Source organism: Tachypleus tridentatus, chromosome 11 (genome assembly GCF_004210375.1).
Source record: "Tachypleus tridentatus isolate NWPU-2018 chromosome 11, ASM421037v1, whole genome shotgun sequence".
NCBI lineage: Eukaryota > Metazoa > Arthropoda > Merostomata > Xiphosura > Limulidae > Tachypleus > Tachypleus tridentatus.
In genome coordinates, this window is record NC_134835.1 from 41,208,438 (window position 1) to 41,221,528 (window position 13,091).

Here is a 13,091-nt window from a genome sequence, read left to right on the forward strand (position 1 = left end):
GTTTTCCCTCTTTTTTTTTTTTTTAACACTGTCCTATTTTTTACCCTCTAAAGTTTTTTTGGGAATACTAAGGCTCTTCTATTGTACATTGTTAAGGGGGTCCCCAAAATGCGTTCAAGATATGGAGGGGGTTATTTTGTACCTATTAAATGGCATGTCAGTTAACTCGGTTTTATAGGCACAATTAAGATCTCTTGACAAATTTTAATACCTTTAACGTACTGTTATAACAACACAAGTAATTTTCGTTCGTACTTTTATAATTTCATAAAATAAAATTGTATGCACAAATTCATATACATTTAAATTACATGACAAAATGGGTAATATTATTTAGTTGCAAAACGACAACTGAAATATGTTAAGCTCATTTCTTGAAACAAATGTTTATCACAACTTATTACGGAAATAAACTAGTATCACAATCATCATGTTTAGTCATTACACCATCACTTTGTTTTTACTCTAACTGAACACACTGCTAAGTTGAACTACATGTTTGAGGAACAACTAACACAGATTTTTGTAACAAGGTGCTTAAACGTATAGTAACGCATGACTAGTTTACATCACTGAAAAATACATACATATTTTATGAACTTGTAAAAATATTACACAACGGCAGCGGAAGGCAACGTCCGTTTATGTAATACACAAGAAATGTGGTTCTTCTCATACGATCATTATTAAAATTATATATGTAAAAGGTGAAAATTGCTTTGGTTTGTTTTGAATTTCGCGCAAAGCTACTCGAGGGCTATCTGCGCTATCCGTCCCTAATTTAGCAGTGTAAGACTAGAGGGAAGGCAGCTAGTCATCACCACCCACCACCAACTCTTCGGCTACTCTTTCACCAACGAATAGTGGAATTAATCGCACATTATAACGCTCCCACGACTGAAAGGGCGATCATGTTTAGTTTCTCGGGGATTCGAACCCGCGACCATCAGATTACGAGTCGAGTGCCTTAGCCACCTGGCCTGAAGGCGAAAATACTTCTGTATTTCTAAAATTCTGAAAACCTAAAAACTTCTTTAAAGGAACTTCGCAGTTAGTAAAAGCTGTAAATGTACGTGGCTTACAACAATATGTGAAATGTGTCGTTTAACTGAACAATAACAACGTAAGATATATAAATGTAGGGGTGTAAGTGTTCCTTATATTAACTTGAACAGCAAACTTTACGTACCTTAAATTACATTACTAAACTGTAAATGTGGAACTCAGCTTTTAGTTTTAATTACTATGACATTATCAATCAAGATTTAGTGATGAACAATTTCCATATATTCTTTAAACAAGATAACTGTATTTACTTTTCCTTATGAACAATTCACAAACACATCGACACTTATTCAGTGAATAATGAGTGTCTTATCGTGGTATTACCACATATTCATACTAAACCATAAAACAACAGATGGTGTTAACTAAACTGGAATGAATCAGACGGGTAATTCGTGATGACGAGAACCTACTTGAAGTAAAAATGTATCTCAAGATGGTTGGTATAGATATTAAAACTTTTATTCGAATAAAATTCTCGATCGTAAGAATCAACAATATGTGTGTGCGTAAAACACAAAAGATTTCCAGCCGAATTTTTGGGAAATTCGTCTGAAGGCAGCCATTTTATTCGAATAAAAGTTTTAATGCTCATACTAGCCGTCTTGAGATACAATCAGACGGATAGTTTATGAAGTTAACGTAAAAGCACAGACTGCAAGGCGAAATAATGCATTGTTTCACAACAAATATGATCATACGGCACTGTAACATACACACAGGTAATAGGTACACCTTGCTTGGGGCCCGGCATGGCCAAGTGAATTAAGGCGTGAAACTCGTAATCTGGGGTTTGCGGGTCCGCATCTCCGTCACACCAAACATGCCTACCCTTTCAACCGTGGGGGCATTATAATATGACGATCAATCCCACTATTCGTTGGTAAAAGAGTCCCGCCTGTTCTATAAACTTGCAAAAGATTCTCGATCGTAAGAATCAACAATATGTGTGTGCGTAAAATACAAAAGATTTCCAGCCGAATTTTTGGGAAATTCGTCTGAAGGCAGCCATCGCATCATAACTAAAAATTAGTTAATACGTCTAACGTACTGTTATTACAACATAAATAATTTTCGTACTTTTATAATAACAGGAACATTCATGGTTTTTGAGTGATAAAGACATTAGTATTGACAAATACTTTTAACACTTTGAGAATGTTGTCGAAATCATGGAATGACCCACCGATAAATGGTCATATTTATTATTACAGATTGTTTTAATTGGCAAAGCATAATAAGCATTATCAGGGGAGGCCGAATAATATTGTTCGGTCCTTACTCTCAGTATACTATAAAATTAGAAAGCTATAATTGTGATAAACGCTTATTAATCGGAAAACTACATACAGTTATCTGACCAGATGCGTTTACAGAATTGGTACATTATATACCGTTCAACTTCAAGGAATTAACTTTGAACGGTAGTATTTCTTCGAAGACATCAGATATGTTTCTCGGTGAAAAGTGAGCTTGAAAACTACATTAGGTCAGCCAAGAATAGAGCTAGCTAGTGTACCGGTGTATCAACATAGAATTAGTTCGCTCTCCGTCAACCGTCGATAAAAGATTCAGTTCCAGACCAGAGAGAAGACCTAGTATTCTACGTAAGTTTGTAAAATTATTGTATATAAACCATTATTGTGGCAAACATAATAAATTTGATACATATCAGCATTCAATTAACTTTTAAATTCAAATTAAATTTTCCGGCTACTTGAAGTCGTAATACCTAACGTACGTAACAAAATACATCGGAGAGTCGTCCGAGATAAATAATAAAACGTAACACTTGTTAGTAACAAAACTATTAGTGATGTGTTGAAGCACAGCATTTGTGCTTCTTGTTTGCATAAATTAAGATTACTGTACCGTAAACACCTGTTCTAAATTAATATACAATACCCGACCCTTCTTGTTCTACATAGTCTGTAGAAATAGGCCTCATATTTGAGGAGTCGTGCACTTCACCCTAAGCAAGCTTTTCATTACAATAATGAACTTTCATCTCGTCAAGTGACAGCCTAAATGAAACGCAAATGTTACTGGGTGGGGCACTGACTTCTGCCTGATTATTGTATCTTTGAAAGGCAATCCCAAGTTAGTACCTGTTAACATGGGTGATACCTTGTTTTAAAATGTTTTTCTTAGATCTATTATAATATTGAAAACGAAAGCAGGTTAAATTTTTGTCACGAATTGAAGAGGTGGTTTCACAAAGACAGGTTACTCTTGAGCGGAACCACCTTACATAATTTGTTATTTACATTCTATTGATAAAGCAAAACTCTCTCTCTCATTGTTGGTTTGTTTATCATCAACTACTTCATATATAAAACTTGTTTACCTTCTTTTTTGATGAAAAAAAAACTCAATTATATATTCTTGTTTGTTTTGATTTTAACTCAAAGCCAAGGAATTGGGAATTTGAGCTTTGTCCAATACGGGGAATCGAACCCCGGCTTTGACGTTGGAAGTCTGTGAAACTACAGGAGGACCTTTCGTTCTTGAACAATATATACCTTAGGCTACCTAGAATATCACACAAATCGATATTTCTGTAGTAACATTAGACTACTGCTCTTACCTACTGTTGAAGAGTTTATATAATAATAAATTAAAACAGTTAAGTAATCGTGATCTGAACTCTGACTGGTACTTTTGAATTTGACCTAACGGGATTTGAGAACTTTTAGTGATTATTTGAATAATTAAACAGAATATCTTATCGATGTATTTAACAAAAGAAATAGTTCTCATAAAAACAATAACTACAATTAATATTAAAATCCGATTACAGCAAGTTATGTACTAAGCACATGGTGTCCTCTGCCTTATGACGGTTAGTCACGACGCTCGTTTATCCAGTGATAAAGTGGTGTTTTTTTTTTTTATAGCAAAGCCACATCGGGCCCTCTGCTGAGCCCACCGAGGGGAATCGAACCCATGATTTTGGCGTTGTAAATTCGTAGACTTACCGCTGTACTAGCAGGGGGTGATAAAGTGGTACTAAATACACAAAATTTTTTGTTTGTTTATTTTTGAGTTTCGCATAAGGGCTATCTGCGCTAACTGTCCCTAATTTAGTAGTTTAAGACTAGCAGCTAGCCATCACCACCCACCGCCAACTCTTGGACTACTCTTTTACCAACAAATAGTGGGATTGACCGTACCATTATAACGCCCCCACGGTTGAAAGGGCAAGCATGTGTGGTGTGACAGGGATTCGAACCCGGGACCCTCGAATTACGAGTCGAGTGCTTTAACCACCTACTACTTTTAAGCAACTACTACCCCCCCGATTTTGGAAATAAGAATTGTATGCATATAAAATGTACAGAGCACATTCAGCTATTCAGCGAGTAGCCAATAAACAGGTTTTACTCAAAATTGGCATTTGTCGACTTATGTTTATCATTTATATTGTAGCAGCAGATTTAATAGAAATTCACATGAACAATGCACACTATACATATAAAAAGGGACTCAGCATTTTTCGTCATAACTATAGAGTTACTACATTTCTGTAACAATAATAGTAAGTAATAACCAATAGCAACAGTGTTTTGTAAACAAAGAGTAGGAGTGTATAGTTGCACACTATTATACAAAAATAATTAATACAAATAAAAACCACCACTAGCTCAGAAAACGTAGTTATTGTACTCCTAGTATGATACAATTTTAGTATAATTAAGTATAACTAAAACTGATTATTGTAAAAATAAAAGCGTGATAACAATAATATAAAATAATATAACTTTAACAGAAGCTAATATTTACAAATAATCACGCACATAGTGATGACAGTTTCAACTATAACTCTAAAATGTAAATAACCAATGTAGTTGTGTTGGGTTTGATTAAAATATAATGGTATACTTACACGTAGTTTGATCAACAGGAGGAACAGCATGTCGAATTGCCAGAACAATCAGAAAGATAGCCACAGGCCAAAGCAACTGCAAAGCCAATATTACCTACAAAATGAAAAAGATAATCGAGTGAAAATATGTTATATATATATGTATATTTACCAAATATCACATGATATATCACTAACAGAGATTCGTCAAATATTTGCGGTCGATTTAGTATCTTTATTGTACCACAATATACAGGATTGTATACAAGATTTTTTGAATAATACAAAATAATTCTACCCGTAGACACCGAATCTCTAAATACATTATAATCAGTAAACAGCTACAGCTGATTAGGGAAGCGAAGCGACTTGAATTCTTTAAACAATTACGAATTTTTGGAGAAAATTGGGATTCTTAAGATTTTGAAGTGCAATTTAAGAAGATTAGAGCTACTAAAGAAATTGCATTTGTAGTAACTTATATTTATGCTATCAGCCTCTTATTCAAACATCAATGATGATGAAATGAGTATTTTGGAACGTTCACCCAACAATAAGTGCGTGCTTTTCAGTGTAACAACTTTCATGAAACTTACGACAATTATATAGCCTTCTATAAATGCATGTCCTGTTTTGATTTCTTTTCCTTTCTAATAATTAATCATATAGGTATGTTTTTTGAGAATCATGAAGACATGGAGTCCACTTCATTTCACCAATGCTTTTAAACAGTTTTTAATCACCCCTTTCTTCAAATGCAATAATGTTGTGTGTGGTTCTGTTAGTTGATTGAGAAACTATTCACACTTCCGCTGTGATGAACAATCATCAACTAGACAACTGCAGTGTTTCTCTAAAATTGGGCAATCTTCGAATTATACACACATATTCCACAGGCGATTATTTTACAGTGTATGTATTCTGTTTCCATTAGTACGACAAAATTTCAGAAAAGCGATAACGCCACATAACTTCTCAGGCCTATTTTATTAATAAAATATAATCACACACAGTACTCTGTAAAAGTGCTTTCAAACATCACGTTTGTCAGAATTATTATTTAATTTGTTTCTTTTCAGTTCCTGTACGTCTGACCAGATTTTTCACCATTTGTAAATATTCCTGCACTATATATACATATATAAAACACTTAATATGCTTTATTATTAATACTGCTATTTCATTCTGGTAATAGCCTGATAAGACGAATACATTAAACAACTATTTTCGCCTCAAAATTTCTGCAGAACGAACTGTAAGACAAGTAGCACATTATCAGGATAATGGAGAGAAAGAAACTAAAGATGGGCCAGTAACAAAAGACCGAAACGTTTAAGCTATTGACAATTTGTTTGGTATAAATCAGATATCAATTTACAACATCTTTAAACACACAGTTGGTATTATACATATAGGCTTCATTTTTTTGTATCGTTACCATCATAAGCGAAACGAATATTAACACTCGCTATTTGATTATTTTTATTAAAAAATTACCATAAAAATAAAATATTTTTACTTCAGTGAACAAACAGATTTATTACGGATTTCACTTAACAACCATCGCCACGTCAATAAATAAGAAACATCATTCTTTTCAAACACAAAAATTTTGAATTATACATTTTCTTTGACTTCATGAGATAGATTTTACTATCAAATTTTCGTGAACAATGATGCAATAGAGCCACGTTGAATGTAATCTTATCGTTTTTTGTTTTTCTCAGTCTTCAAGGTAGTTTTTTCATTTTTATTTTTTTCATTTTACGACTTGGAAGTGATATGTAAAGCAATATTATATATACCGTGACTAGAACATTAAGGTCGGTTGTACTGTTCCTTTTACTTGCACAAGAACATGGCTCAGAATGAGTCACTGCTATTAGTACTAGCGCAATGGAAGGTAGCAACGCCCCCTTGCGCATACATTTTTTTCTTCCTAAAAACTGAAAGCAAAAATAAATAAATAAAAACTACATATACTGCTGTATAGCGCTTTGACCATTCAGCTTGTAAAACTATGAGCTTACTAGATTTTTTTATTAAAAGTTTTTACTTACTTCTGTCGGGGATAAAGGTTTTTATTTCAATAAAAACACGATGTTACATTAAAACACGCTGATGGATATTTAAATATTGTGCAACTCCACTGAACATCAACGAAGTAGAAAATTATATAATATCCAAAATGGTCACTTACACCGATCGCTTATCGTCGTAATTCACTTTTTATTTTTGCTCTCTTCTACAGAAATAAGATTCTTTACAAACACAAAACTTTCGTAATTCTTGGGTTCATTGATTAGATTTAAGATTAGTTCTCACAAGTCATTCGTGACTTTTAAAGAAACCCATTTTATGTTTACTTAGCTAAATGAATGTGTCACCTTGGTTGTTGTTTTTTTGGTGCCAAAAGACATATGGGGTTGTTTTGTAACTCGTCCTCCTTCAAAAAAAAAACCCAAAAAACTGCGATCATGAATGTTGTTAAACTTGGGTTTTATTTATCATACTTAGACCACTAGCCTAATGGGAAATATGTCACAATTCAGTAACTTGTTCCTCTATATTATATATATATATATATATATATAAACCCTAGAAAGTAAATAAGACGTTGCTGACAGTTTCTTGTGACGTAACTTATAATTGAACGTTCTTTTGAATACTGACTCTCCCCCAGAATCTTTCATTTAATCATATTAAAACCAGTTAAACAGACCAGCCTGATGAGTAATTTATTTTAGTTACACCTTATGACGATTAAGATTAATTAACATCTCTAACGGAACACTTACATAATCGACACTTGACTAATACAACGATAGCGAAATATGCCTAGATAATTCACGTAGGGCTAAGTAAGCTAAAATATAAGTTTTATAAGAGACAACATTAAGTTTTTGGTGCTTTTAATTCAATTATTATTGTTATATACAGAAAATTATAACAGTCTTAGCCTCTTGGGTTTCGGGAGGCACGAGATTCACAATGATTGACCCAACATATTGGCAACCTCGTTGCCGGTAATCAAATTATTTATTACGTTTTTAACAAAACCAATTAGTTCACGTGAAAGTTCATGAAATTTTAAGGACCATAGCCTAAGAAGAACTGTTCTTTTATTTCAGGAGTAATAAATATCATTGTTCATGACTTTCCAGGATTTCAAAGGCTTATGTAACTCTTGCAATTAGTAATCAGATTAACGAATCATATCTGATTTTGTACAAAATAGTTTAACTCTGCAAGGTGACTAGAGTGAGGAGCACAAGGAGACTAATCATACATCTTTGTATCAATAAACATTAAATAAAACATGATCACATATTCAAAAAATATTCACTGTCCATAAATAAGCATTATGTGAATTAATACAAATGATTAACTTTTGACACATTACGTAAACATGACTAACAGTAAAATATGAACTCATGACAATAACAAAGTTCACAGCGGCAAATCCGTGGTTTGGATTGAAGTTCGCGCAAAGCTACACGAGGGCTATCTACGCTAGCCGTCCCTAATTTAGCAGTGTAAGACTAGATTGAAGGCAGCTAGTCATCATCACCCACCGCCAGCTCTTGGGCTACTCTTTTCCCACGAATAGTGGGATTGATCATAACAGTATAACGCCCCCACGGCTGAAAAGGTAAGCATGTTTGGTGTGACGGGGATTCGAACCCGCGCCTCTCGGATTACAACTCGAGTGCCTTAACCACCTGGCCATGCCGGGCCTAAATCCGTGGTCTTATAATACCAAAATTCAGGTTTATATCTTATCTATACATGAATAAAAATACTATAACAACAACACAATAAAAAATGCAGAAAATAAAATAGTTAATGAATCCGTGAATAACTTAATCCAACAAACAAAGTTCTAATCAGATTATTTGTACGAATACATCAAGAATAGATTCCTGTCAATGATACTACAGAAAATATAACGTTTACTAACTTTGAGACTAATGATAAAGTTTAGAGACACTTTTATAAGACAATTTCACTAAAAATATGACAAAATCCCGTTGAAACGTTGTACATTTGTTACTATGTTAAGCTAGCAATAAATTTTTGTTACCCATTCAAGCCGTCTCTAAATTTACTGACTTTTACTGGTTTTTTAAACATGTGTGTGTATGTACGTGAAACGCAAGATATACAGGCCTTCTTTATAATCATACAAATTATAAAATGAGGCTGCAAACAAGAACCTGGATAAACTAGTGGACCATGATGTCACCAAACTTTAAACAAACAGCATACGACGCAAGTAGTTTTGGTCTGAACGTTGTAAACTAGACGGGTATTATGATTCAATTTACATAAATCAAAAACATCCAATTATTTTGAAATTACAAATTAAAATATAGAAAGTTTGTTATCTACTAGATTTAATGAATTATTTTTAAAAATAATTAAGACAACAAATCATTAAATGTGTCAGGTGATAAAATTTGATAAACATTGAACTGACACCTAGCGGATGTGGACTTCAATTGTATAATAATCTGAGCATGCAACCTATTTCAGTAAGTAACTAAAAAACAAGGTAAGAAAGTTTTGACTAACAATAACTGGGACAAACATGCTCATATATTAAAATACGTATGAACGTACCGGTTGACGGGTTTGGAGTACAAAGTGTTTCTGAAGAAGTAAACGCAGTTGTCCCATGACGCCGATCCAAGTTAACTGAGCTGTTGGCACCTGGTGTACTTGGGTCTATAGCAAAGCCCCCTAGTTTGGGGGCTGAAATTCTTCGCTTCTAACAGCAGTTCCCTGAAATGCAGGTTAATTCTTAGTATTAGAAACAATACACTAGTAAATCAGATAAACAAAACTCGATCAAACGACAATCAGTATGGGTGTTTAGCCTAGAAATATACTTCAGAAACCAGTTTAAATAATTGTCAAGCGGTCAGTAAATTAAACTGCCATTATAGTTACATATTTATGATATATAAAAGTTCTTTGGCTCAGAGACAGGAACACAAACGCATCAAGTCTAGTATGTGCCTTGGCACAAGTATATTATAGTTTTAAACACGTTTGAGGTTTATACCACTCGCTTCGTTTACTCTACATTCAATATTATAATAAGTATTTCATAAGTTAAGGTATTTCTGTCCTTCTAGCAAACAGTCTTTCAGTAAATGCTAGTCATCCCATTATTCTAACTTTATCTATAATGTAATAATTAAATTTAAGCACAAAGCAACACAATGAGCTATCTGTGCTCTTCCCACCACGAGTATCGAAACCCGAATTCTAGCGTTGTGAGTCCACAGAAATATTGCTGTGCTACTGGGAGCTCGTGTAATGTAATAAATGGAAGAAGTGGATTTGCGAAATCTAAATCGCACAAGGATATGTTTGTTTCAGAGTGCTGTCTTAGTTTACGTGTCCCTTGGAAGGCCAACGAACATACAACATTAAATTTCAGAGTTCAATTTCCCGTGGTGGATACAGTGTAGTGGGTTCATCGTGTACCTATGCGCTAAAATCATAACTGTTAAAGAAGTATTTGGTGCCACCTGGACGCATGCTATAGAAATTCAATCTTCTGTTTAAGAGTGCGAAAGTTTGTTTGTTTTTTTAATTTCACGCAAAGCTACACAAGGGTTATCTGTGCTAGCCGTCCTTAATTTAGCAGTTTATAGAGGGAAGGCAGCTAGTCCTCACCACCCCCCGCCAACTCTTGGGCTATTCTTTTAACAACGAATAGTGGGATTGACCGTCACATTATAACGCCCCCACGGCTGAAAAGGCGAACATGTTTGGTGTGACGGGGACTCGAACCCGCGACCCTCGGATTACGATTCGAACGCCTTAACCCACCTGGCCATGTCGGGCCGAGTGTAAAAAAAAATTAATTAGCGTTTTCAAATTTGATGACGAGAAACCCACTTTTCAGAAATTAAAGTTTGAATGATAACATAATAATAAAGATTTCTCTATTACCAAGCCATCTTCAAACCTTTAATTGATGTTTTGTTTTTATGTTTACTAAACTACATAAAGTTAACCTATAGTGAATACCATACTTGTCACGAAATTGTGGTTAGAAAACACACTTATCCTTTATCTTTTGTATCGGATAATGGTTTCCGACACAAGAATTCACGGCTAGATGTTAAAAGCATGTTACAGAAACTGTCTTAACTGTTGTATACATCTACTCTTGACTGACCATTCTATTCGATAACCTGAACGGCTCCTTACGCACGAACTTCTGACGGTTGGACCCCTACCCTACCAAGTATAACTCCAAACACGTGAATGGTTGACCTAGAACCCAGTTTCTTTATAAGACCTATCCTCGTTTTTCATCTCTTATTTCAGTAAGACCGTAACTGAGGTTTTGAATAATACAGCAAGACAATGTGACTCAACATATACACAATCATTTTTATTACTATGTATATCTAAACAGAATACTGTTTTAGATAATAGATTAAAACACACGAAGAAATTCTAAGCAAAGATGTGGAACGCTTGTATTAATATAATCTTTTTCCCCTTTCTTCTTAAATTATCCGATAGTGTTTTTTTTTTTGTTTTTAATTTCGCACAAAGCTACACGAGGGCTATCTGAGCTTATCCGTACCTAATTTAGCAGTGTAAGACTAGAGGGAAGGCAGCTAGTCATCACCACCCACCGTCAACTCTTGGGCTACTTTTTTACCAACGAATAGTGGGATTGACAGTCACATTATAACGCCCCCACGGCTGAAAGGGCGAGAATGTTTGGTGCGACGGGATTCTAACCAGAGACCTTCAGATTACGAGTCGAACGCTTTAGCCCACCTGGTCATGCCGGGCTTATATATCGGAAGGTGTATGAATATATTAAAATAATACTAATAAACTGTTAATCCATTATTTTACAATATATGTATAGATTGAAAAAAGTAACTTTCTTATCCGTCAACATTCGAAGTATTAGCTTTGATAATTTATTTCGAGGGTATCAATAAGTTTACAAAATTCTGAGTTTTTTTTTTACTCAATTTTAGCCCTAGGAGATTTTGGGCGGGAATTTCACATCAACCTTGCGACCACAATTTTACAATGCTCATGCCCTACTAGTACTTGTTTTGTCGTATATCTAAATAATTCACCCACATTTCTCTCTCTTCAAGTACGTACAAGGATAAAATTAAAAATCAGGGATTTGAGGATGCAGGTATGAACTAAGGTGGGTCACCTGAGTGCCCCACTCCTTAATACTTGTGTACCTAAAGTTGTTCCCTAGTTTGCACATGTCTAAAGCCGCTTGTGCCTATTCAACGATCAAATTAAAATTATCTTTACATTTTAAAGTAAGCAAACATACAAAAAGCACACATGTTCTGACCTTGGAGTGCTCTTTGTTTATGTTCTCAACACGATACTTGTGGAAATAACCAAACTGTCCTTAATACAACATAATGAAACTAAACAGTATGTTTATTTTAACTGCAAATGATAAAACTATTACACGTAGCTTTACTTTTATGTAATGATACAAAAGTTAGTGGTTATTTTGAAGCCACTAAAACATAAAGGACAAGACTATTTTGTATTTAAATCAGAGCAAAAATACACCTGACTTCCTGGACTACTACAGTGTGTAAAAGTAGTTATTCCGGATACAGTCTGTATTACCACCAGAGCGCTACACGTGTGTCAATCTTAGGTGAGAAAGAGTAGAGATGTCATCAGAGAGGAGGCGTTGCTAGGCCGCCCTGAGAACCGGACACATGTCATAGTTCAAAGAAGTATATCACCATGTCTCAGTGTGGCATTTTACACAGTGTACGTAAAACTAATTCATTAGTTCCATATTTATTTATATTTCTTGACCATTTATATGTAAATCATCCTGAAAAATGAAGCTATTTTAAATATGATGCAGTACTTGAAATTTATTGTTTCATTTGTTCACCTTTACGATATCCAAAACTTGGCAAAATATTTCATTTTGCACGTTATAGTTTTATGTTACAAGAGTTTTGTAAGGGGGCATTCTACTCTCACGTGTGATTACATCATCAATGCCTAGATTTAATTATGTCAAAGCTGTTATTTTAACAACAATCTTACTGTCCGTAGGATTTTAACATGTTTCACTAACTTTAATTTTAACATTCGTTAACACTCCATAGTAAATCAT

General features: G+C 34.2%; 1 protein-coding gene across 2 annotated transcripts in view; it reads right to left on the reverse strand.

Annotated features, from left to right (window-relative positions):
* Positions 1-13,091, reverse strand: part of LOC143232011 (ATP-binding cassette sub-family A member 7-like) — a 64,224-nt gene that overhangs the window by 12,464 nt on the left and 38,669 nt on the right. For both annotated transcript variants that reach the window (XM_076466978.1, XM_076466977.1), the window contains exons 2-3: positions 9,554-9,715; positions 4,952-5,045 (exon numbers count right to left, since the gene is read on the reverse strand). In XM_076466978.1, coding sequence (XP_076323093.1) covers positions 4,952-5,045; positions 9,554-9,610 — 151 coding nt within the window. In that variant the 5' untranslated portion in view covers positions 9,611-9,715. The remainder of the gene's footprint in view (positions 1-4,951; positions 5,046-9,553; positions 9,716-13,091) is intronic.